General features: G+C 44.3%; 1 protein-coding gene across 1 annotated transcript; it reads left to right on the forward strand.

Moving 5' to 3' along the window:
- The first annotated feature begins 2118 nt into the window (after positions 1 to 2118).
- On the forward strand, positions 2119 to 27620 carry LOC121645025 (protein disulfide-isomerase TMX3-like). Its single transcript, XM_041993297.1, has 11 exons — positions 2119 to 2207; positions 2274 to 2373; positions 4090 to 4167; positions 21908 to 21974; positions 22620 to 22718; positions 22897 to 22954; positions 25886 to 25939; positions 26055 to 26111; positions 26189 to 26318; positions 27228 to 27296; positions 27366 to 27620. The coding sequence occupies exons 1-11, from the start codon at positions 2119 to 2121 to the stop codon at positions 27549 to 27551; spliced, it is 987 nt and encodes a 328-aa protein (XP_041849231.1). The 3' UTR covers positions 27552 to 27620.
- Positions 27621 to 27694: the final 74 nt, after the last annotated feature.

Raw genomic sequence — 27694 nt, forward strand, 5'->3', positions numbered from 1 at the left:
CACTGGTTTCTAGATTATACTGGTTTCTAGTTTATACTGGTTTCTAGTTTATACTGGTTTCTAGATTATACTGGTTTACAGTTTATACTGGTTTCTGTTTTATAATGGTTTCCAGTTTATACTGGTTTCTAGTCTATACTGGTTTCTAGCTCACACTGGTTTCTAGTTTGCACTGGTTTCCAGTTTATAATGGTTTCCAGTGTATACTGGTTTCTAGATTACACTGGTTTCTAGTTTATACTGGTATCTAGATTATACTGGTTTCTAGTTTATACTGGTTTCCAGTTTATATTGGTTTCTAGTCTATACTGGTTTCTAGTTTACACTGGTTTCCAGTTTGTACTGGTTTCCAGTTTATAATGGTTTCCAGTGTATACTGCTTTCTAGATTACACTGGTTTCTAGTTTATACTGGTATCTAGATTATACTGGTTTCTAGTTTATACTGGTTTCCAGTTTATATTGGTTTCTAGTCTATATTGGTTTCTAGTTTAAACTGGTTTCCAGTTTGTAGTGGTTTCCAGTGTATACTGGTTTCTAGATTACACTGGTTTCTAGTTTATACTGGTTTCCAGTTTATACTGGTTTCTAGTTTATACTGGTTTCCAGTTTATACTGGTTTCTAGATTATACTGGTTTCTAGTTTATACTGGTTTCCAGTTTATACTGGTTTCTAGTTTATACTGGTTTCCAGTTTATACTGGTTTCCAGTTTGTACTGGTTTGTAGTCTATACAGTTTTCTAGTTCACACTGTTTGCAAGTTTGTACTGGTTTCCAGTTTATAATGGTTTCCAGTGTATACTGGTTTCTAGTTTATGCTGGTTTCCAGTTTATAATGGTTTCCAGTTTATACTGGTTTTCTAGATTATACTGGTTTCTAGTTTATACTGGTATCTAGTTTATACTGGTTTCTAGATTATACTGGTTTCTAGTTTATACTGGTTTCTAGTTATAGTGGTTTCTAGATTATACTGGTTTACAGTTTATACTGGTTTCTAGTTTATAATGGTTTCCAGTTTTTACTGGTTTCTAGTCTATACTGGTTTGTAGTTTACACTGGTTTCTAGTTTGTACTGGTTTCTAGTTTGTACTGGTTTCCAGTTTATAATGGTTTCCAGTGTATACTGGTTTCTAGATTACACTGGTTTCTAGGTTATACTGTTATCTAGATTATACTGGTTTCCAGTTTATACTGGTTTCCAGTTTATACTGGTTTCTAGTCTATACTGGTTTCTAGTTTACACTGGTTTCCAGTTTGTACTGGTTTCCAGTTTATAATGGTTTCCAGTGTATACTGGTTTCCAGTTTATTCTGGTTTCTAGATTATACTGGTTTGTAGTTTATACTGGTTTCCAGTTTATACTGGATTCTAGTTTATACTGGTTTCCAGTTTATACTGGTTTCTAGTTTATACTGGTTTCCTGTCAGTGACAGAATAGATTTTAAAACCCTTCAGATTGTTTACATCCCAGAATGGTTTAGGCCCAGAATACATCTGTGATATGTTAAGAGAATATAAACCTAACAGAGCTCTGAGATCCAAAGACTCTGGTCAACTAGTCTAGACCATTTTACAGACCAGAGACCAGACCATAGTCCAGACCAGAGTCCAGACCAGGGTCCAGACCAGAGTCCAAACCAGAGTCCAGATCAGAGTCCAGATCACAGTCCGGACCAGAGTCCAGGCCAGGATCCAGACCAGAGTCCAGACCAGAGACCAGATCAGAGTCCAGACCAGAGTCCAGACCAGAGTCAAGACTAGAGTCCAGACCAGAGTCCGGACTAAACATGGAGAAGCAGCATTTAGCTGTTATGCTGCAAACAAGTGGAACAAACTGCCAGTGGAGATTAAACTTTCACCAAATGTAGACATTTTAAAATCCAGGTTAAAATCATTTCTTTTCTCATGTTTGTACATGAAATCTGCATGTTAACTTTTGTTTATTAACTTATCTTGCTTTTAATCATTTTAATGTAATTTATTATTTTGTTGTGATTATGTGTTGATGCCTTTTACTATTTTTAAATATCTGTAATGCCTTTGTTTTATGTAAAGCACTTTGAATTGTCTTGTACATGAAATGTGCTGTACATATAAACTGCCTTACCTTACCAAAGATGGCGCCCTCAGTGCTTTACCCCATCTGTATGCCAACTGGATGGGGCCCAGAAAGAAAGATAGGACATGTTACTAGCTCCCCACACATGTACTGTAATAACCAGGTTGTACAGTAAACTCACAGCAACATCACACCTAACTTTGTTTTATTCAGACCGCTGGTTCGAACTCTGACGAGTCTGCAGCTGTTTCAGCATGCCATTACCCACCATGATGTGATGTTTGTTTACGTGGGGGCGACATCACAACTCAAGGTAACTGTTCCCTACAGAGCTGAAATTTCACCAGAACACAGTTTACACCGCGACATGAATTAACCAGGGAACATTTTACACCCCGATGTCAGGTCACCAGGGAACATTTAATACCCCGACGTCACTTCACCAAGGAACATTTTACACCCCGACGTCATGTCATCAGGGAACATTTTACACCCCGACGTCACGTCACCTGGGAACATTTTACAACCCGACGTCACGTCACCAGGGAACATTTTACACTCCGACGTCACCAGGGAACATTTTACACTCCGACTTCACGTCACCAGGGAACATTTTACACCCCGACGTCACCAGGGAACATTTTACACTCCGACGTCACCAGGGAACATTTTACACCCCGACTTCATGTAACCAGGGAGCATTTTACACCCCAACGTCACGTCACCAGGGAACATTTTACACTCCGACGTGACGTCACCAGGGAACATTTTACACTCCGACGTGACGTCACCAGGGAACATTTTACACTCCGACTTCACGTCACCAGGGAACATTTTACACCCCGACGTCACCAGGGAACATTTTACACCCCGACGTCACCAGGGAACATTTTACACCCCGACTTCATGTAACCAGGGAGCATTTTACACCCCAACGTCACGTCACCAGGGAACATTTTACACTCCGACGTGACGTCACCAGGGAACATTTTACACTCGGACGTCACGTCACCTGGGAACATTTTACACCCCGATATCACGTCACCAGGGAAAATTTTACACCCCGACTACACGTCACCAGGGAACATTTTACACTCCGACATCACCAGGGAACATTTTAAACCCCGACGTCACGTCACCAGGGAACATTTTACACTCCGACTTCACGTCACCAGGGAACATTTTACACCCCGACATCACTAGGGAACATTTTACACCCCGACGTCACTAGGGAACATTTTACACTCCGACGTCACGTCACCAGGGAACATTTTACACCCCGACGTCACGTCACCAGGGAACATTTTACACTCCGACGTCACCAGGGAACATTTTACACTCCGACGTCACGTCACCAGGGAACATTTTACACCCCGAAGTCACGTCACCAGGGAACATTTTACACCCCGACGTCACCAGGGAACATTTTACACCCCGACGTCACGTCAACAGGGAACATTTTACACCCCGACGTCACGTCACCAGGGAACATTTTACACTCCGACGTCACCAGGGAACATTTTACACTCCAACGTCACGTCACCTGGGAACATTTTACACCCCGATGTCACGTCACCAGGGAACATTTTACACCCCGACGTCACCTGGGAACATTTTCACACTCCGACGTCACGTCACCAGGGAACATTTTACACTCCGACGTCACGTCACCTGGGAACATTTTACACCCCGACGTCACGTCACCAGGGAACATTTTACACCCCGACGTCACGTCACCCCGACGTCACGTCACCAGGGAACATCTTACACCCCGACGTCACGTCACCTGGGAACATCTTACACCCCGACGTCACGTCACCAGGGAACATTTTACACCCCGACGTCACGTCACCTGGGAACATTTTACACCCCGACGTCACGTCACCTGGGAACATTTTACACCCCGACGTCACGTCACCAGGGAACATTTTACACCCCGACAATGACTGCAGAATACCTCCAGAACCACATTCAGCCAGCTGTTTGAGAGGAACACCAACATGCCCACCAAAACATCTTCTTCTTCTAGGGAAACTACACTTCAGCTTCAGAAGAACTCATCGTCCACACTTACTTCTTTTCTGCTACCAGAGATGTCCTGCCAGAGGTAAGAAAGCCATAACTGTATGGTGGGTTTTTACAGGGTGTTTCAAGGTGTCTACTGGTGTTCCAGTGTGTAGTGGGAGGGTCTGGCCAATGAGGGAAAGTACAGACACCTCCCACAAAAAGAAATGAACTTTTCTCATCCTCCTCGTTCTGCTGGTTCTCTACAACATGTGAAGAGCCCTTTTTCAGTGATACATCTGTGATCTTAGACCCTGTTTAACATCAAGATATCAGTGATGACAGTCATAACGTGGAAAAGACTACAGACCCAAGGAGTAGACACAAACCACTGTTAATGTGCATAGAGGAAAATTTTATTTAACAGAAGCAGAGGTTGGAGATCTTTACTGCATTGTTCGGTTCTGAGTCAGAGTCAGAGTTAAATATGTCCAAAGCAAAGAGCCACAACAGTCAGAACTTTGAATAATCAACCAGGATCCAGGCAGATCGATAATCTGTGGGTGAAAAGCAAATACTATTTGTCCAGGAAGTAACAGCAGGACAGGGCAGACAAAGGCAGGTAGAGGCAGGCATGGACTGGTGTGGGTATGAAGGGCAAGGCAGAGCGCTCCACGGTGACCAGGTCCGGTAGGCAGCAGAGTCCCAGGAGGTGTCCCAGGCAGAGTAGGACAGAAGAAGATCTGGCAAGGAGCTGCTGCAGCCTGCAGCTTGATAAACCAGCCTCCTGATTACCAGATGCAGGTCAGGTATACGGGGGAAGGTGCTGCTCATACTCCACCTGCAGCTGAAAGCAATCAATTTCAAAGATTCCCAGCTCAGCCAACCACCCCATGACACTGCTGCCGGATTATTTTTTTTATTTTTTTTAACCCTGTCCTGTCCAGCATCCTAACATACAGAACGTGGTCTGTGTGCCATATTTTGCTTGACAGATTTACTCTACCAAGGCAGACATGTTATATACATGTTATATACATGGCTGCCCTTCATATTTTTATTATTTTTATTATTGTAATCTTATTTTCTTTAGTCTTTATATGTCAGTGTCGAACCTGACAGGGAGATAGAGGAAGAGGGAAAAAAGGGAGAAAAGGACAGGATTAAAATGTATAATAACAGTTGTCTAGGCTGCCTAAAACACACCACAACAAACTATATAAACTACCACAGTACTACACGATACATAAAGAAAATAGGATAATGATGATATGAAAAGTACAATAGTCATCAAACGTACCTGCAGAGAAACGTATCTAGTAGAAGCAGATGGAGAGATGACGTGTGAACGTGCGTGTGTGGCCATGCAACAAGGAAGAAGTGTGTGCTTGCAAGGGGGCCGTGATCACGCCGCACCCCGAAGCATCAGCTGGGAACGGGGGGAGCCCGAGGCCCCAAAGGCCCAGCAGGTCCACAGAGCACCAAGCCCAGGACAGCCCACTCAGACCAGAGCAGAGGGGCCTGCAGACTGGAGCCCCCCGGCGCGACGGGGCAGGGGCACCGGGCAGCACAGGGCAATGGTGAGCAGGCTCAGCGGGCACCGTGCACCAACCACACAGGGGCAGACACCCCACAGGCCCAAGGGCCACCTTTTCCCCCCAGCAGAGCCCTGCCCAGGAACCCGGGCCTGGGGCCCAACTGCCCTAGGCAAAACCACCGCGGGCCACGCCAACCCAACACCAAGGCAAGTGCATGAGTGTGGGCTATTTATACTGCTATTTAAAACTGGAAGGAGCCATGAGATGGTGGAGGGTCCTACTGCTGCCAGGCAGCAGGACACCCTCAGGGCTCCCTCAGTGTGTGTGGGTGTGTGTGTTATGTGTGTAGTGCAATTCTGTTAAATATGGTAGTGTCTAACGTATAAATAAAATCGGGGGAGAGAGGTCACAAAGGGAGGGGATGGGGGAAGGGCCACCTTGGTGGCTGCTGTCCGCCCACCCACAGCCCATGTGCCAAGGCAGGGTCTCCCGAGCCAGAGGGAGGCAGCCCCTGGTCCCGGGGGATGCCGATACAGTCTCTAGACTGATGTGATCCAACAGGAGATTTCTGTACTGGTTAATATTGTTTTTGGACTTCCAGTTCACTAAAAAATAGTTTTCTTTGCGATACATAAGGCCGTGAGGACCATATGTGCTTTGTTAGTGTCTATATTGATGTCACTTAGCTCACCCAGTAAACAAAGTTTAGGACATGCAGGAATGTTACATCTAACCCATGTTGATAAATCCTCACAAACCTTGTTCCAGAACTTCTGGACAGGTGAACAGAGCCATAAAGCATGTAGGTAATCACCTGCTGTGCTACCTGTGCACTGTGTGCAGATATCGGAGTGATTAAGACCCATCTTGAACATCCTTTGTCCTGTATAATGCGTTCTATGGAGGACTTTGTATTGTATGAGTTGTAAATTTGGGCTGTCTGTCATATTAAAGGCATTAAGACATATTTGTAGCCAAAATGGTTGATTAGGATTGATGGATAAATCTATCTCCCATTTCGAAGTAGGTAGGGAATTTAAATAATCTACTTTTAGAATTAATCTGTATATTTTTAAAAGTAACTTTGGGGTACAGAGGTCCATAAAATCTGCTACCATTGGAGGAAGTTCCAGGTCTGTTCGGTGAAGGGGAATTTGTGTGTATTATGGTTTTGAGTTGTTGATATTCTAAGAATCTGTTGCTGTTAATCCCATATTGTGATGAGAGTGTATTAAAAGATAAAATGTTTCTGTTATGGATAATATGTTCAAAGTATTTAATTCCTTTGTTAATCCATTGGTTAAAGTTTAGCATATTTTTGTTTAGTAGAATATCAGGATTGTTCCAGATGGGTGTGAGTTTACATGGTTTTATTGAGGAGTTGGTTTTTTTGAGAAATTCCCACCAGGCTGTCAGAGAAGTGATGATGTTGACACTTGAAGCACTTTGGCTTTTTTATACTTAAGCTGAAAAAAAGAAGATTAGAAATTTCCAAATTGTCACAAAGTGTTTGTTCTATGTTTATCCACAGGTCATCTAGTGGACTAGGTTTGAGCCATTTTAGGACATAGTGAAACCTATTAGCTAGGAATTAATGTTGAAAGTTAGGCAAGTCTAATCCTCCTCTATCTTTTGGCTTCTGTAAAGTTTTTAAACTGATCCGGGGAGGTTTATTTTTCCAGAGAAATCGGGAGATGTGTGATTCTAGTGATTTAAACCAGGTGGAGGGGGGTTTCATAGGAATCATAGAAAACAAATAGTTGATTTTGGGTAGAACCATCATTTTTATAGTGGCAACTCTCCCCATGAGGGAAATGAGATTTCCAGTGTGAAAGATCATCTTCTATAGTCTTAAGAAGGTGAATGTGATTAAGTTTTGTTAGTTCTGAGAGCCTGGAGGGAATATTTACACCCACCTGAGTGTAAGGTGATGTTGGGTAGATTCTGAAATCTACAGTTGATGGGTATGTAGCACCCCATCACCTTTTCCCGTGTGAGTAAAAAGATTTACCTGATGGGGTGGTTCGGGTTCGTTGAATACACACGTCAACCTGAATAACCTGTCAGAACATTACCCATCAAATAATAATGACTCCAGACAACCGTTTTACAAAAAGTAGAACAATTTAGGTAACTTTTAATAAACAAATAAACAAAAGAATACACGGACAATCTCACATGAACGAGGTTAACTTATCAAATAATATTTCAAACCAATAAGAATGAAAAAAAAAAAAAAAAAACTGGGCCCCACACTCACACACACTCACAGCTTGTAGCACGTGCTAGTAAGTTGCAGGCCTGTGCAGCAAGTGGTGCGGCATGTAGCTACAGGCTACCTCCAGGTCTTTCCCCAAAGAATCCTTCTTGGAAAGACTTTTTTTTACCGACAACCTCCTCGGCAGTCGTAGACAAATCCTCACACAGTCCGTGACGACTCAACCGGTCAGCGGCAGCCGTGACGCCTCCACTCCTCAGCACGTGGAATACTGTAGCTGCTAGCCCTGTAGCCGCTAGTCACCCTCCTCGCCGCTCTGTCGTCTCCTGCATGCCTCCAACAACACCCGAGCAGTGAACCACTGTGTCTCACTCCCCAAGCAAGCACAGCGTTTAACGGAGGGAAAATGACTCAATCTTTCCTCCCTTTCTCGTTGCTTCTCCTCCTCCGCTCGCTCTATTCAGTCTCTCAGTCTCGTTTCTTCTCCAACGTTCTCCGTCTTTTTTTTCGAACTCTCTGTGTTTTCCTTTTGTCCCTCCTTTTTTCCCCTGGTTTTCTCTTCTCAACCAATCGGCACCAGGAAAAGAAACAAACACATGTCTCATCCAATAAAACAAAAAATGTCCTTTGGAGAACTCTGTGTCCTTCTCCATGACAGTCTCGGTTCAGAATATTAATGACACTGCATTCATTTATAACCAAAAACATACTTATGACACATTATGGAAGAAAAAGATTTTACACATACATACTGAAACAGTAAATCATACACTTTTCTTTTGCATCACAAGCAACTTAAACTTAATTCCCATTTTTTCCCACTGGCTACAGGTAGAACTGTGCTCTTAGACCAGTTAACGGAGTAGTCTGAGAGTGATGAGAATTTATTAATTAGTGAGATTGTTTCAGATAGAGAGGTTTGTGAGTTCTGGAGGAATAGTAAAACATCATCAGCATAAAGACTTATTTTATGAAATATATTTTTGGACTGAATGCCTTTAATAGCTTTATTTTGTCTAATTGTAGCGGCTAGCGGTTCAATAAATATAGCAAAAAGTGAGAGGGATAGTGGACAACCTTGTCTGGTACCCCTTTGTAAATTAAAACTTGGAGAGGTTTGGTCATTTGTTCTAACACTCGCATTAGGAGAACTGTATAAGATTTTAATCCAATTAATGAAAGATGGTCCAAAGCCGAATCTGTTTAAAATAGCTAGTAAATATTTCCAGTTAACACGATCAAAAGCTTTCTCTGCATCTAAAGAAACTATTATTGTTTCCAGGTTATTGATGGTAGAATAATCTATTATATTAATTAGTCTCCGCATGTTAACAGTGGAATATCTGCCCTTTATAAAGCCTGTTTGATCAGGGTGTATAATGAGAGGAGTTACTTTCTCTAACCTTCCAGCTAATGCTTTGCAGATTATTTTAAGGTCCGCATTTATCAGTGATATGGGTCTGTAGCTAGATGGTATTGTGGGTCTTTACCTGGTTTTAATAGTACAGTAATGGTGGCAGAGTTTGTGTTTGGGGGTAAGTAACCATTTTCCTTTATTTGTGTCACCATTTTGAAAAATGCTGGGGCCAGTATTGACCAGAATTCTTTATAGAACTCTGCTGGGAAGCCATCCGGACCTGGGGCTTTTTTACAGGGCATTTGTTTAAGGGCTTCATGTAGCTCCTCCACTGTGAGGGGGGAATCTAAGGCCGTGACTTGTTCCTGCTGTAAACCTGGAAGATCTATATTATTAAGAAAATGATGGATATCATTGTCAGATGGATCTAAGTGTGATGTATATAGAGTTTTATAGAAATCTCTAAAGATGTTGTTTATTGCATCTGGGTCATGCGTAATATTACCTACTGAATCTTTAACAGCTGATATGGTAGATTTTTCTTTATTTATTTTTAACTGGTTAGCTAAAAATTTTCCTGGTTATTACTATGTTCAAATGTCTCCAAGCGTAATCTTTGCACCAGAAATTCTGTTCTCTAGTTAATTATTTCATTTAATTCCAGTCTAGCCTTCCTTATTTGGTTCATCGTTGGTTCATCTGGTGAAGCACTGTAGGCGTCTTCTAATGATTTAATTCTTATTTCGAATTCTAACATTTTTTTAGTTTTCTTTCTTTTTTATGTGATGTAAAAGAGATAATTTTGCTTTGCATTACCACCTTCCCTGCTTCCCACAGAACACATGCTGGGACTCCTGGTTTGTCATTGTTTTCTAAGTATATAGCCCATTCTTTTGTGAAGTAGCTGATAAAGTCGGGATCTTTAAGCAACGCTGTATTAAATCTCCAGCTTTTAGTCGGTGGTGTGATTCTCGTGTTCCTCAAAGTAAAGGAAACTGGGGCATGGTCGCTGATAGTGATGGGGTGAATCTGGGTCTCTGAAATCTCACCAAAGAGCTGCTAACCAGAAAATAATCTAGCCTAGAGTATGAATGGTGAACTGAGGAAAAGAAGGTGTACTCTCTGATATTACGGTGATAAGACCGCCATATATTGCAAAGTCCAAAATCCTCCATACATTGTTTAACAGTGTTTGTGGATTGCCAGTTTCGATGGTTTACAGTGTTATTAAATCTACCAGCTGAGCCCAGAACCAAGTTAAAATCCCCTCCTGTGGTTAGTGGGCTATCTGTGTGTTCAGAAAGTGATGTGAAGAAAAAGTGAAAGAAGGAGGGATCATAACATCATATTTTGAATAGATAATTTTACTATGATGAAACTTTCTTCTGGATCTGTGATAACGTTGATTTCTGTGAATGTTACTTTTCTATTTATCAGAATGGCTACCCCTCTCTGTCTGGAGTTATAACAGGCTGAGTAAACATGAGGAAACTGTTGTAGAGAGGGCATCCACTGATGTTTCTGTCATATGAATCTCCTGTAAGAACACAATGTCTGCCTGCAGGTCCTTTAATCTATTAAAGATTTTTAGTCTCTTCTTTCTGGTCCCAGCTCCGTGCACATTCCACGTGATAAATCTAAGTTTGGTCATGCTTGTGGTGAAAAAGTGAGTGTTGGATGCTTCTTGTTGATATAAGTGTGTGTGTGTGTGTGTGTGTGTGTGTGTGTGTGTGTACGTGTATGAACATGTATGCGTAATGTTGTGTGCATGTGTCGAATGTTATTAAATGTACTTGAATTAATAAATGTGAGTTTATGGTTATATATGCAGGTATTACTAAATGTACTGTGCAGCTTAGCACCAGTGTTATGTGGTTTTGTGAGGTGGCAGCTAGAAAAAAAGAAAAACAAAAAAGAGTGCAGAGAGAGAAAAAGAAGAAAAAAATGAGAGGAAAATGACAAAAAAGGGGGGGAGTGGGTGAAAAGAAGAAAATGAACCCATAAAAAATAAGTCCATTTTGTGAACATTAGAGACTGGCAGTATTATTGTCTAATGTGAACAAACATTAAACTCTGTGACTTAAGCCCAGTGAGTCTGATTAGCATTTATATCACCTGTAAAAATGCAGAGTGTGGATATATATGTGAGGTCAGTAGAGCAAGGAGTGGTGTTATGGTCACGATGTAGCAGTCCATTGACGTAAAGTTTGTCCACCGAGATGGCAGCACGGGCTCCTCCGTCCAGGAATTTCCTCCTGATGGGGAACAAGACGCTGCGACGCTCCTGGATTTCTCTGGGAAACTGATCGCTCATGCTAAGGTCAGTCCCACGAAGCTGTCTGCTGCAACGCTTCACCTCTTCTTCTTCTTTGTGGAGAACGAATTTAGCTACTATCGGCCTGGGTCTGCCCTCCGGTTTTTTTCCCCTATGCGGTGAACTCGATGAAAGGAGATGGCTTTTACCTTTTCCTCTGGAAGTTTGAGGTTGGTTCTGATAAATGCTTTAACAGCCGCCTCTGTATCTTCCTCCACCTGCTCAGGGATCCCTGAAATAACTAAGTTATCTCTCAGGCTACGAGCCTGAAGGTCTAGGACAAATTTAATTTTTTATTTTCCCCTGATAGTTGGCTTACTCCTTCGATAAGGCTTTCCACCGAGTCTCTGAGGGTGTTGTTCTCCGTAACAAGAGCTTCCACCTGCTTTTGGCTTTATCCCAAACTTTCTTTTAAAGACTGAAACTCACGATGAAGAACTTCCAGCAGGGAGAGTCGGGCATCGAGACTGGATAGCTTCCCATCAATGGAGTTTAAGATATCCGTCGTATCACTGTCGGTTGGAGAAACTGGACTGGTTGCTTCAGGGGATCCGCCGGGTGAACCCTTTTGGAGCTCGTCGTCGCAGCGTTGGACTTCACGATCCGCTGGAAGCTTTCTTCTATGAAATCCGTCGGGCTGGTGAGATCTTCTTCACTGTGATCCAGAGTGACCGGGTTGGTGGGGTTTGGAATATCAACCTCTTGTTTTCTTTTTGTATATAAATATATATTATTATTATTTTAATTTTTCTCTGTTAGCTTAGGGCGTTTGTTTGTTTTCAGTAGTTCACCATGTTGATCCTGCCAAGTCTCACTGAGTCTCGCGTTACAGCTGTCCTCACGTTTCAACAGAAGATAACCTTGACCAATCAGAGGCTAAGAGAGCTGGCTACAGTATAGGAACCAGGCATCTGTTCCCTTCCTCCCCGTGTGACGAGACAGAAATGACACAGGAATGCAAACAGATTTTTTTAAATTTAGGCCCAATCCCATTTCACCCCTTGGCCCTACCCCTTACCCCTACCCCTTGCCCCTTACCCCTTAAAATGGAGCTAGAAGGGGTAGAGCTGAAAAGTCCACCCCTACGAATTGGGACACCCCTTCAACAGTCACATACGTCATCAGTAGTCACTAAAGAACATTTTACACAGGAACTGGAAGAAACTAAATAAAAAAAACCAATAAATATATTAAAAAATAAACTAAATTAAAAATTAAACATGGGGCTCAAACAGGAAAAACCAGCAAAACTGCCGGCTGTATTTAAAAAAACTAGGAAAAACTATATTGTGCATCGTTGCTGTTTGTGAAGCTGAAAGTGAGCGAACCGCTGCTGCAACGCGACGCTGCGTCTTTTTGACATATACGCCGGGACACCGGCACAAAAGTAATGCGGCCCACTGGGAATTCTCTAAAACCTCTCCATTAGCCGGCATTGCTCTTAAAGTGTATTCCAGCGTGAGAAATCAGAGGTTTAGCGTGAGAGCGTAAGAAGCCATTCAAATGCACGAGTCTAACGGTCGATGCGTGAGAGTAGCCCTGTAAACAAACGCAGCGTACCGGCTTCCACAGTGGTTCACCACGGTCTTGTGCTGCTACATGCTGCTGTCAAACATGACATGAGGGAGATCACTCCACAAGAGCGTTCAGTCGAGATACTGCATAGTGAAACCTGTTGTCATACACAGTCTATGGTGCAGTAAGATGGGGGGGGCTAATGAAAACTATCGCGGCGGCAAACTTGTTGCGCTCATTTTTTCGTTAACGTGCAATTAATTGACTTATTGCTTATTGACAAGGATATGTGGGACGTAATGTACGAATTTTGCATGCCATTAAAATTAATTGTGTGTGCTGGTGTACTCTCTTTTCTCTGTGGCTTTTTTTTTTTTTAGTGCGAGTGTGTGTTGTCCTGCACCTCAAGAAAGCGTGATGTGCGTAGAAACACTTGCTTTCTCATATAGAACAGGAAATTTTTCATACCCCTCCGTTTCAAGTGTGCCTCTGAAAAATCTTCGTTTGAAGGGGTATATAGCCCTACCCCTTACCCCTACCCCTCGGTCCTAAAAGGAATTGGGACACCCCTACCCCTTCACGTGAACGCGCAAAACGAAGGGGAAGGGCTAAGGGGTAGGGCCAAGGGGTGAAATGGGATTCACCCTTACACTCGGGAAGTCCAAAAGGCCCACGTCTGGGATTATATCTGTTCTTGATGATTTTTATTACAGGAAGACAAATTCAGATATAGCAAAAGTTCTAAAACTCTATTAAAATGCAGAATAAATAGCATGAAATTTACGATGATGATGATGATGACGACAGTACTTGTTAAAATGATGCAAGCCTGCATCTCTAAGACCTCAGCTGCCAATAAAACCATGGGGGCATTTATTACTACAGGACTGTTGTCCAGTGGAGCGGCAGCGCCACCCACTGCAGTAGTTAAAACTCAGTTTCTCTTCCCCACTTCATGCAGTCATAACAAATAAATGGATTTTGCTGTTTGAACTGGTGAATCAATATTTATCTATATGTTGATTTCATGCCACTTTGGTCTCATTCACCTGAAAGTGAGAGAACTTCGTCTGCAAGGTCTTATCATCTTTCTGATTAAAAAATTATAAATGTGTTTTTGTTCTAAACTCAACTGACTTTTACACAGGACGGTTTCATGATGTTAAGAATTCATCTGGTAAATTCTGTATTATAAGAATAATAAAAACCTTTATTAATCCCTCAGTAAGGAACAGTACAGATGCAAGAAGCAGAAATACACAAGTGATATAAACAAGAACACACAGTCAGTACTAACATGTCCAGTATCTGGTCTGCATGGTGAGTGTTACAGGATATAAACATGTATGTAAACATGTATTTAAACATGTGTGTAAACATGTGTGTAAACATGTACATAAACACGTATGTAAACGTGTACGTAAACATGTACGTAAACATGTCTGTTAACATGTACGTAAACATGTACACTACATATCTTGTCACCTACCAGGGTATTTCCAATACAGTGGACCCCTTCATAAGATGAAAAGGGGATTTAGGAAAAGAGAAAAGAGTGGGAAAATCACAACCCATGATAGGGAATTGACCCAAGAGGAAAAGCTCCTCTTTGGACAAATGATGGAATGGGCTAAAGGTGCCCGAGTGATTCTAACCAACAGAGACCCCAATAAAGGGATTGAAGTAACCACCTATGTGGGAGAACTAGGAGGGACAGTCCAAGCCTTCAATGAAGGAGACAAAGCCACAAAGCCCCTTCTATAGCAAAAACTATAGCTTCTCACCAACTGAGAGGAAATATCCGGAAACAGAGAAGACCTTATGCTTGTTGTTCAAAAGGTATCCGGAAATTAGAAACCTGGCTCAAGGAAAACCAGTATTGGTAAAAACAGAAAATCTCCTCTTGAGGGAAGCAGGGAAAAACACGGTTGAAGGAAGCAAAGCACTTGGAAGCAGATGGGGAAAATGGCAAATGATGCTAGAAGACCCGAACTTTTCGTTCAGGGGAGAAAAACCTCTCAGGAGGAAAGAAAAAGAAACAACAGAACCAGAACCGCAGTGTACGTATTACACTGACGGATCCAAAAGACACAATGAGATACGAGCCAAATGGGCCGTAGTAGCTCAGCCTAGCCTAGAAGTGTTTCCCCTCAGGACGTCCACGGGCAACACAATCAGTACAGCAATGGCTAGATTTTTCTCTAGCAGAATAACAGCAAAATCAATCAGGATGGACAATGGCACGCATTTTAAAAATGATAAAGTAATGAAACTACTCGAAAGCCTAGGAATACAACCCATATTCAGTATCCCATACCAGAGCAATACAAATGGGCTAGCTGAAAGGGCAATCCGAACGGCAAAGGAGTATATTCAAACATCCCTAAAGAAAGACTGGGATGGCCCGATCGGACTAATAAAACTAAACCGCTATTTATCGATGCCGCACATAAAGACTACAAAGAGTAAGGACATCCTCTCTATCACCACAGGGCTAAAACCATTTCAACCGGGAGACAAGGTTTGGTTGAAAAGAGGCCCAAAGAACAGAGGAGGATACGTCAAAACTAACCTACAAGGCACGTACGTCGTCGAAGCGGTAGAAGGGAACTTAGTCCGACTAAAGAATGGGATAATAGCTCACCCATATCAGATCCACCATGCCACAGCTCAGGGAACATAAAAGCAACCCCGCTAAGTCTGACGACAGCCAAGCAAGCAAAACCCGAGGTCGGCTCACAACCGAGGAGGGTTTGACCGTTGGTCGGCTCACAACCGAGGAGGGTTTGGCCCCTGGTTGGCTCACAACCGACAGCGGCCCTGCTAAAAGTAAGCTAGCTCGAGGTCAGCTATGTCTCTCGGGGGGGGGGGGGGGGGGGGGGGATAGGGGCACCTGCCTGGGGGGTCTCATATCTCGGATGGGAAACCCAGGGATTCCTGGAGTGGAAGGCCTATATCCCAGGGCATTGTGCACTTTGTGATACCAAGGTGTTCTCTAAGCGCTGGGAAGGCCTTAGGAAGTATCAACCCCCAGGGTTAAGTCCTAATCCACCCCCTCAAAAGGGAGAGCAGAAAAGACAGGTGTAGACGATGGCTGAGGAAGGGAATAATCCTCGCACTGGCCATCACAATAGCAGCATACACCACTGTGGTACTGAATAGCAGCATACTTATTCTCGAATATGAGAAGCAGGTCACAGTAAACGAAGGTCACCCCATGTACTGGGAGTTCACAGAGTTAGAGATCCCAAGGACAGACGGCCTGAGCATTAGCTCTGGTATTGACAGAACCATCTGGGAAAACTGGTTTGACCTTGTCATGCCGGAAATTAGATGTAAGAATAGCACGGAAATTAACCGTGTTAACACAGACGACTGGCAGCTTAAACCTGAATCCAGTGTATCATGGACTTGGGAGCAGTTGATGGTACACATCTCCCCAATCAAGGGACCAGGGACAAACACCACAACACACCTGAATGGGATGGTGGTGAAAGCTGTAAACACTGTTCCAGATCAACCCTTCAGGGTAAAAGCGATAATATGCCTGATTAATGAGACACAGGAAACCATAACCTGTCAAACCATGACGGGAAGATATCACCATAAGAGCCCCTTCTGGGGAACGTTTGGTCTGGGATATTTCCAAGTAAAGAATTGCACCTGCAATCCCGAGAAGGGAACAAATCGTACCCTCTGTTTAATGGAACCCCTGGTAATAGAATCGGTTGAATCATGGGAACCAAAACAGGGAGCGACCAGAAAAGAAGCCACCACATTTCTTGGAATAAAAGAACTAATGAATCGAATGATCGAGTCAGAGTATGCAAAGAACTCAGAAGCCATGGGTAAAAGACAGAGGGCCAGAAGAGCAGTGAGTGATAGGTGTGCATTCTGTGCCCTAGAAGACCAAGAAATTGGAGAATACTTTAATTGGACCTTGTTTGTAACCACGTCCCCGTGGTTATCAAAAAATGAAAATAACAGAACCCATCCAAATGGGGTGCATTGGCCCTTTCCGGGCTACTATATGCATCCAATAAATGGAAAATGGGAATGGGGAATGAAAGTTCCTAACTTTAAACACCCAAGGGTTAGCGAATGGATGGATAACAATTACCCGTCCTTCGAAACACTTATGGTGAAATGTATTGAAAGCACCTTCTGAGCTCCACCCAGGATTTCTTGAAGCTGAGAATTTACAATAAATCAGACTATGAAGGAGGGAGGTGGAATAGAACCCACTTAGGGACCTTCCAAGAGACCGTGGGAGGAATGTACTCATACTTCTATAATGTACCCTTCTTTGACGCCAGATCCCTGGCATCAGACGGCAGATACGTGGTAGCACCAGGAATTTCCCAAGAAGGGAGAATACAGCTTGCTAACTGTAGGAACCGACTCCTCACTGGGAATGAGGATTTGGAAGGGATAATGAGAAACCATTGGTGGGGACAAGTAATGTCCATGATGGCAAACTTTAATCCGACCTGGCCCAGAATAATTACGCGCACAGAGAAAAGCTACACTAAATATACCCTGGTTAGAATGGGAAGATATTCAAGTGCGTACCCGGCATCGGCACACAAGATGACAGAGTATACCCGGAAAAATCAAGTAAAGTTTGGATATTACACTAGGAAACAAGGCTATAGCAAATATAGGTATGACACTGATTATGCAGCAAGGAGGGCTGTGAGAGATGGAGCATACTTTCAACAATATCAATTGTCCCAGAGGTGGATAAGACAAGACGATGGCGGCAATAAGTATGTGGTAGAAGCAAATACTCGAAAATACTCCATGAAGAATGGAATAGATCCCCCAACGATACAAGGGAAGGCGTGTACTAATTTTTATCAGCAACTTATGACGGTACGAAGAGGTATCGCCATACCAGATGTTGAGGGCAAGCAGAGTCATGAACAGAACATGGTATGTGATGATGATTGGCCCAGCTTTGGGATAACAGATTTTAATATAGGAAACCTCCTGGGCCTGGCCACAACCTATTGCCATGCCCAGAATACAATAACGCTCACAATAATATTCCTCTATCGGACAAAACACATATTCGAAGGATACACTAGTGTTCTGAGATTCAGCAAATTCAAACATTGGACCCCCAATGAGATCGAGGAGGACGAACTTCGCCCTTCTTGGAGATGGACTCATGTAGTGAAGGAGGGAAGATGTTTTCCCATAAAATTTAACGGTTGGGGCGAAGGCTAGAAATTTACATGGGGGGACCTATTTAAAGTGGCAGGTCAAGGAGCCAAAATAGGGTTGCAGGAACTGGGGAAAGTAACGAAAGAAGCAGTAAAAACAGTTGTGACGACAGCAGCAACCGCAGTAAACGAGTCAGTATTGGAGCCGCTTTTCACTGTCCTCAAACCTTATCTCATATATGCCACCTGTTTCCTGGTAGCACTGGCAGGGGCCCTCATAGTCATCAAGGTTTTCCTGTACTACCTTAAGAGGAAGTTGGAGACATATAGAAGGCCCTTGTTTGAAGCACCCGAGGAGGGAGACACCCTGGAGTGGGCGAATAGGATATAATAGAAGATTACTAGAGGTAGAGATCAGATTGGAGACCCAGGCGAGAAAGGGAAGACAGGATGAACAGCTCAGACAACGAAAGCAGCCCTGATGAAGGGAAGGCCACGACTCACAACCCTGAAGGGACCTCACCAATAGTTACCACGGTAATATAATTTTATTATTTATAAAGGGTCAGAAAACAGGCTTAGCAATGGCAAGAACAGGCATATATCGGCTTCTGTGCCGAGCTAGGAGAGCCCTGCTTGGGAACCAGTAGGCCATCGTGTATTAAAAATTTTATCCTCTTGTGAGACGGAGGAACAGCCATGCTAAGAACTAATACAGTTATAGCCCTGTTGGGATTAGTGAATGCAACTCTCCAGTTTGTGAACTTATCCTTCCGTTGGCATGGGTATTCGGTTAACTGGATCAGTGATTATATTAAATATCAGTCATACTTAAATGGTTGCAAATACTTACCTACATTAACTTAGCCATTTTCCCTGTCATGGGATATTGTACTTTTATGATAGGAAGCAGAGAGAAGAACCACAGCCCCAAACGGGGAACCAGCGAAAGTGATGCATCAGCGGCTTCGACAGTGTTTACATATGTGTTTACATACATGTTTACGTACGTGTTTGCGTACGTGTTTACGTACGTGTTTACGTACATGTTTACATACGTGTTTACATACGTGTTTATGTACGTGTTTACGTACATGTTTACATACGTGTTTACATACGTGTTTACATACGTGTTTTTGTACGTGTTTACGTACGTGTTTACATACATGTTTACATATGTGTTTACATACGTGTTTTTGTACGTGTTTACGTACATGTTGACGTACGTGTTTACGTACATGTTTACGTACGTGTTTACATACGTGTTTACATACGTGTTTACATACGTGTTTACGTACATGTTGACGTACGTGTTCACGTACATGTTTACGTACATGTAAACATGTACACTACCGTTCAAAAGTTTGGGGTCACTTTTCAATGGGATTCAATAGGGAAGTGACCCAAAACTTTTGAACGGTAGTGTACATAAACATGTACGTAATCACGTTCGTAAACACGTACGTCAACATGTATGTAAACATGTACATAAACATGTATGTAAACATGTAAGTAAACATGTACGTAAACATGTATGTAAACACGTATGTAAACACGTACATAAACATGTATGTAAACACGTATGTAAACATGTATCTAAACATGTACGTAAACATGTATGTAAACATGTACGTAAACATGTATGTAAACATGTATGTAAACGTGTACGTAAACACGTACGTAAAGACATACCTAAACATGTATGTAAACATGTGTGTACACATGTACGTAAACATGTATGTAAGCATGTATGTAAACACATACATAAACATGTGTGTAAACATGTGTGTAAACATGTGTGTACACATGTACGTAAACATGTATGTAAACATGTGTGTAAACATGTAAAGACAGTTTCATGTGTTCGTGGTAAAGTGTGACGGCAGCAGGAGGAAAGACCTGCAGCATCTCCTTCCCACAGCAAGGATGGACCAGACTGTCCCTGAAGCTGCTCTCCAGACCAGACCGGGGTCCTGCGGGGGTAGGACTCACAGTCCAGCATGGAGGTCACTACCTCCTACAATGAGTCCAGAGACCAGCCCAGGACAGAGCTGGACTTACTGATGACTTAGTCCAGCTTCTTCCTCTCTGTGATGCTGCTGCTCCAGCAGACCACACCATACAGGATGGCTGATCCACCAGAGTCATAGAAGGTCCTCAGGATTCCCCCTTCACTCTAAAAGGACGCCATCTCCTCAGAAGATAGACCTGCTCTGACCCTTCCTGTACCGTGGTCAGTGTTGTGGGTCCAGTCCAGTTTATCATCTAGGTGAACACCCCGCTACTTCTAAGAATCTACTCTTTCAATGTCCGTTCCCTGGATGTTCACCGGTGAGGGGACAGCAGACTGGCGTCTGAGAAAATCCACCACCATTTCCTTTTTTCCATGTCCTGCATTGATCAGGAGGTGGTTTTGCTGACACTAGTCTATAAAGTCCTGCTCCTCTGTAGTCCACGTTGTGGTCCTCAGTGATCAGTCCGACAATCGCAGAGTCCTCTGAGAACTTCTGCAGAACGCTGCTGTGTATCTGAAGTCTGCAAAGTAGAGGCTGAAGACAAACAGGACCAAGACCGTCCCCTGGTGTATGCTTTCAGTGCAGGGCAGCAGGTCAGACATAGTCTCACAAACTGGGGGCCAGTTTATGAAATAGTCCAGAAAGTAGTCTGCCAGATGAAGATCCACCCCAGCCCTATCTAGTTTGGCTTTCAGGAGCACCAGCTGGATGTTGCTGAAGGAAATGGAGAAATAAAACCATAATTCTGACACAGGATGTCTTCCAGAACTGTGGTTCCACACAGGAGGTCTTCTAGCTATGGTACCACACAGGAGATCTTCTAGCCGTGATACCACACAGGAGATCTTCTCGCTGTGGTACCACACAGGAGATCTTCCAGAACTGTGGTTCCACACAGGAGGTCTTCTAGCTATGGTACCACACAGGAGATCTTCTAGCTGTGATACCACACAGGAGATCTTCTCGCTGTGGTACCACACAGGAGATCTTCCAGAACTGTGGTTCCACACAGGAGGTCTTCTAGCTATGGTACCACACAGGAGATCTTCTAGCTGTGATACCACACAGGAGATCTTCTCGCTGTGGTACCACACAGGAGATCTTCCAGAACTGTGGTTCCACACAGGAGGTCTTCTAGCTATGGTACCACACAGGAGATCTTCTAGCTGTGATACCACACAGGAGATCTTCTCGCTGTGGTACCACACAGGAGATCTTCCAGAACTGTGGTTCCACACAGGAGGTCTTCTAGCTGTGATACCACACAGGAGATCTTCTAGCTGTGGTACCACACAGGAGATCTTCTAGCTGTGATACCACACAGGAGATCTTCTCGCTGTGGTACCACACAGGAGATCTTCTAGCTGTGATACCACACAGGAGATCTTCTCGCTGTGGTACCACACAGGAGATCTTCCAGAACTGTGGTTCCACACAGGAGGTCTTCTAGCTGTGGTACCACACAGGAGGTCTTCTTGAGCTCTGGTACCACCTTCAGCTTGAAGCTCAGGTTGAAGACCTGCTCCTTAACTCCACACAGTTTATCTGTGCAGGACTTACCGCAACCCTTACCTGAATAAATGAAATAAAATGTTTTTACTTTAAACATGAGAATAATGAATAATTGCTTTTCCTTAGCCATTGTGTCGTTCCAGGACCCTTTTTCTTTCTGTTTCAGGGTGTTTGTTGCTTTTTCAGGGGCTTTCTTTGTCTTTCAGGGGGTTTCTCTGGCCTTTCTTCCGGCTGTGGTGGTTTTTAAAGATGGAACCTTCTTCACTTACAGCGGTGAGACATTAATGTGATTGTACTGTTGACCACAAGGATACAGATCCAACATGGATCAGGAATATGTCAGTAGGTCCAGTGTGGAGGACACAGAGTGTGAGAACATCTTTGATAGAAGAACCATATCTTCCATACTGTTGTCACAAGAGAACAAAGAGAATCATGTATTCCCATTATTCCAGAAACCTCTGTAAATATTAACCTCTTCCCACCAACATCTTCCTGTGAAGCACTTTCTGTTCTCCAGAAAAACAGACCTAATGATCAAAGGCTCTGAGGATGGGATTGTTCTTCCTTTTATTACCATTTTATTTTATTATCATAGCTGCCTCTCGTATTCTGTGTCTTCATGTCCTCAGAAACATGTCCACATGCTGACATATGAGAGTGACCAGAAGGGGGCAGTGTAGGGACCAGAGGAGGTCCATGAGCCAGCTGTTTATCTGAACTTGTATTTCCCAGGCGATCCTCTGTTTTAATCCTGTTCGGCTTGTGTTTAAGTGTTCTGGAGGAAAGAAAATACTGGGAACGAAGACTTTATAGAACTGGAACTGAACAGTTTAGCGTTGTGATGCAGGTTAACCATCACCTGATGGATCTGTTGAGGTTAATCCATCAGAGTCCAGCAAACATTTTGTGTTTCAGAGGAGCATGACGGTGACCTGAAGTCGTGGATCAAGAGAGAACGCTTCCCCAACTTCCTGAAGATCGATTCCTACACTCTGTACGCCATGGGAGAGTCAGGTAACCATGTCAACCTGAGCTCATCATCTGCAGGGCCACCCATCGAGGCACCAAAAAGGTGGCAGCAGGCTTGGGTCACCTCTGATTCCATTTCAGTCATTTTTCATTGATCCAGCAAATATTAATGATTCAGATATCGATTAAATTGACAATGAATCAGAAACGTGACTGTTGGCAGGTAAACTGGTGGTGTTGGCACTGGTGGAGGAGGGGTTCCAGTCTGAGGAGAGCCTGAGGTAACACTCATCCACCCATCATCCATCCATCCATCCATCCATCCATCCATCCATCCATCCATCCACCCATGATCCATCCATCCATCCACCCATCCATCCATCCACCCATCATCCATCCATCCATCCACTCATCCATCCATCCATCATCCATCCATCCATGATCCATCCATCCATCCATCCATCTGTTACGGCCACTGCTGATTGCTGGCAGCTGCGGCTCAGGGTTTTGTTACAGGGTTTTGTTAATTCCTTCGTATTTATTTCAGCAGTTTTTCTAACCCCAACACTTGGTTATTTCTTTTACAGGTTTTATTCGGCGTTTCACTGCTGTGCCAATAAAATGAGCTGATTATAATTTTACATCTGTCCCAACATTATCTTTTTTTTTGTTACACCCAATCATACACCTACTTTGGGTCGTAACAAAATGGGGGCTCGTCCGGGAGCCTTTCTTTTATCATCTGGAAGGTTCCCTGGAGTTACACGTTGGGGATGACTCGGCCATGGAGAGTGGTGCCGACTGGAGGGTTCACTCAGTTTTAGAAATTGGCACCTGGAAGCTGCTATGGCTCCGTTGGGAGTGTGTGTGTGACAGAGGTGAGTACCTGAACTTTTGGGCTGCAGCTTTTGCAGGGCGTTCTGGCTTAGGGACCACCCTTTGTGAGGAGGAGGACGTACCTCTCGAAAGTTGGGAGGGTGAAGCAGGAAAGTGCCTGTAGGTCTCCCCTGTTGCGCCGCCACCTGTTCTGACACCCTGGTGGGGGTGAAGGAGGTGGGCGGTTGTGTGTGAAAGCTGCGTGTGTTCAGATGCCTCTTCTCGTTTGCTGCTTGTTAATACTGGTTAGCCGCTGATTGCCTGATTCAGAGCTCTGTCTGGATTGGCTGGATTCCAACACACCCCAGTCTCCTCCCCTCACATTGGCTGAACGAGCAGTCAATCAGGCTGCAGCTTAGTGGAAGCAAAAATTGAAAAGACTGCTGCAGAGTTCAGTCGGGAGGGGAACCTGGAATGGCACAGGCCGCTTCCCCTCACCTTATTCACTGTAGTCGTGTTGTAGGAGCAAGGCTGGTCAGCGCAGGTAGCCTCGTCTCCGAGTGTGGCAGAAAATTGGTAGCATGGTTTACTGGGTGTCCGCTGCGCTATGTGGTAGTCTGTTTGGTGTTTGACTGTTCGAGTGAGTGCAGCAGGATAAATCCTGGCTGCTTGTGTGTTCCCAGTGGGGGACGGTAGAACAGTCGGTTTAGTCTGGAATTACCTTTTGTTTTACACTCAGTTTTAGATCAACCTTTGCTACACGTCGGTTTGTGTTCTGCCATTGTGGTTATCTTTTGTTTAGTTTGGTGTTGGGCTAGTTTAGTATTTTGTTTGTGACAACGGTCACATTAGTTTATGGAACTGCTGCTCTTTTGTTTGGTTTGGTTGTCACACCGAGTTCTGTACATTCTTTTGGTTTCACTCGGTGGGTTTTATATAGGGTTTTGTTAATTCCTTTGTATTTATTTCAGCAGTTTCTCTAACCCCAACACTTGGTTATTTCTTTTACAGGTTTTATTCGGTGTTTCACTGTTTTTTCACTGTAATTTTACATCTGTCCCAACGTTATCTTTTTTTTTGTTACGCCCAATCATACCCCTACTTTGGGTCGTAACACCATCCATCCATCCATCCGTGATCCATCCATCCACCCATCCATCCATCCACCCATCCATCCATCCATCCTTCCATCCACCCATCCATCCATCCATCCATCCATCCATCATTTATCATCATTCATCCCTCATCAGGTGAGATCCAGAACCTCCGGCCTGATCATTAGATCAGACTGAGTCATTATTCATTAAATAGAACCAGATTAAAACAGCTTCCTTTCCATGATGCAGCAGCTTCTAGAAGCTTCTCCAGCGGCAGAAATGTACAGTCATGGTTTCCTGAATGATGTCATCAGTCTGTCTCATGATTCTGGAAGAATTCTGCCCCACTTTTCGTTCCAACATTGCAACAGGTCATTCAGGTCTGCAGCATCTGAAGGTCCCACTCCAGCATCTCAGTCAGGATGAGGTCTGGACTCTGTCTGGACTGCACTAAGACCTCATCCCCCTCCAGCCAGTCTGGTTCCTATTGTTAGGACAAGGTCTGGACTCTGACAGGACCATGTCAGCCTGGGTTCTGGTGTAGGCCGGCTGCTGTGTTTGGGAACGTTGTTCTGCTGCATGAGACAGTTTCAGCCCAGCTTCAGTTGTTGGACAGATGGACTCACATCTGACTCTAGAAGACTGGTCTGTCCAGAGGACCTGGTTCCAGAAGTTTGCTGGTTTGTCCAGATGCAGCTTTGCCAGCCTGAGCTCTGCTGTCATGTTCTTTCTTCTCCTTCAACCTTCCTAACCAGTCGAACTGGTTCAGTCTTTTTCTAAGTGGACTGTCATGAACTTTACCATTTAACCTGCTAACTGTGACCTGGAGAGTCTGAGATGTAGATCTGGGTTTTTCCTGGATTGAACTTGCTGGGACGTCCACCCCAGGAAGATTATCAGCTATTCCATGGATAATTTTTATCTGTGTAGAATGATGGACTCCAGGTGGTCTGGGAATGACCTGATAACCCTCCAGACTGACGAACAGCAGCAGTTGCTGCTCTGAGCGCATTCTGATGTCTTTCCTCCGTGGCATCACGTACACACCTGAACGCTGCAGAGAGGAGCTCACACTGACGCTGATCAATGAATCGGGTCATTGATCAGCAGCTCCTGGCTGATACTAACCACCTGAAGCAGTGAAGATAGCCGATCTTCATCTGACTTTTAGTCTCTGATCCATCCAGATGAGGTTGGAGGTTCTGGACTTCTACATCTGATGAGGACCAGGTGAGTTTCTGTCCTGACTTCCTGTCTGTACCTGACTGTCCCGTGATGTGTTCACTGTCACCTGTTCAGGTATAAAACCCTGGTGGAGAAAGTTGCTGCAGAGCACAGAGACACCTATAGCAGGTGAGTTCTGAGAACCATCTGAGATCACAGACTTTAACTGGACCTTGACCCGGGTACTGGACGTGGTTTAGATAAAGTCGGATAACCTGAAAGCTGTCCTCCTGTCTGTGTTCAGGAACTTCTACTTTGGCTTCATGGAAGGAAGCGAATACATTAGAGGATACGTGATGGGGTGAGTTCTTCTTTTCTCAACATTAAAAACAAGCTCTGCTTTCTGATTGGATGCCTCTGACTCATCATCATCCTCAGTGAGGTCACTGTTCCATCCTTAATGGTGGTGAGTCTCTCCAATGACGGTTACTTCCTGCCACCGTGTCCTGTAGACACAGAAGACCACCTGCTGGACTTCATGGACGGTATCCTGGAAGGCAGCGTGGAGGTGAGCTGGACCGGGTTTAGATGAGGATGGGAAATGGTCCGGGTTTAGATGAGGACAGGACGTGAACTGGGTTTAGATGGGGATGGGAAATGGTCCGGGTTTAGATGAGGACAGGATGTGAACCAGGTTTAGATGAGGATGGGAAATGGTCCGGGTTTAGATGAGGACAGGACGTGGACCGGGTTTAGATGGGGACGGGAAGTGGACCAGGTTTAGACGAGGACAGGAAGTGGACAAGATTTAGATGAGGACAGGACGTGGACCGGGTTTAGATGAGGACAGGACGTTGACCGGGTTTAGATGAGGACAGGACGTGGACCGGGTTTAGATGAGGACAGGAAGTGGACAGGATTTAGATGAGGACAGGAAGTGGACCGGGTTTAGATGAGGACAGGAAGTGGACCGGGTTTAGATGAGGACAGGAAGTGGAACGGGTTTAGACGGGGATGGGAACTGGACCAGGTTTAGACGAGGACGGGAAGTGGACCAGGTTTAGACGAGGATGGGACGTGGACCGGGTTTAGATGAGGACAGAATGTGGACCGGGTTTAGATGAGGACGGGATGTGGACCGGGTTTAGATGAGGATTGGAACCGGATCAGGTTTAGATGAGGACAGGAAGTGGACCGGGTTTAGATGAGGATTGGAACCGGATCAGGTTTAGATGAGGACAGGAAGTGGACCGGGTTTAGATGAGGATTGGAACCGGACCAGGTTTAGATGAGGACAGGAAGTGGACTGGGTTTAGATGAGGACTGGAACCAGATCAAGTTTACATGAGGACAGGAAGTGGACCTGGTTTAGATGAGGACAGGACGTGGACCGGGTTTAGATGAGGATTGGAACCGGACCAGGTTTAGATGCAGACAGGAAACCTGTCCTTGTCTCTGATCCTGTATCTGGTCTCAGGCCCAGGGAGGAAACGATGTTGCTCAGCGTGTCAGACGCTGGATTTATGAAGCCAAAGTCTCTCTGACGGTAAGTGACATCATCAGACAGCGTCCTGCTTGCTGTCCCCACCTCACAGTCTGTCCTCTGTCCATGCAGCCGGTCTTCAGAGATGCGCCGGTGCTCGGCTGTTTCCTTGTTGGCTTCCCGCCATCCATGGCCGCCATTTTCTTGTACCTCTGCTGCAAGAACCGCCCCAACCTAAACGAAGACGAGGACGAGGTCGCTGTGACGGCGTCCTCAGCGCAACGCAGCAAATCGCTGGCCGAGAAGAAGGCGGACTGATGATGGCGACGATCTGGAAAGATGTGCCGGTTTCTGAATGTGAACCCAGCGGGTTCTCTCTTCAGGTCCCACAATAAAGACGGAAATCTGCAAAATGTCTCTGAGTCCTGTCTGAAGAACCAAAACAAATGTTTAGTTTGTTA

Source organism: Melanotaenia boesemani, chromosome 8 (assembly GCF_017639745.1).
Source record: "Melanotaenia boesemani isolate fMelBoe1 chromosome 8, fMelBoe1.pri, whole genome shotgun sequence".
In the NCBI taxonomy this organism is placed as follows: domain Eukaryota; kingdom Metazoa; phylum Chordata; class Actinopteri; order Atheriniformes; family Melanotaeniidae; genus Melanotaenia; species Melanotaenia boesemani.

Bases quoted from the DNA above. Each gene is read 5' to 3' on its own strand.
- LOC121645025 (XM_041993297.1), top strand. From the start codon at position 2,119: ATGGCGCCCTCAGTGCTTTACCCCATCTGTATGCCAACTGGATGGGGC. The intron at 4,168-21,907 runs GTAAGAAAGCCA...TTTGTCTTTCAG, and splicing joins CCAGAGATGTCCTGCCAGAG to GGGGTTTCTCTGGCCTTTCT. The intron at 22,955-25,885 runs GTAACACTCATC...TCACCTGTTCAG, and splicing joins CAGTCTGAGGAGAGCCTGAG to GTATAAAACCCTGGTGGAGA.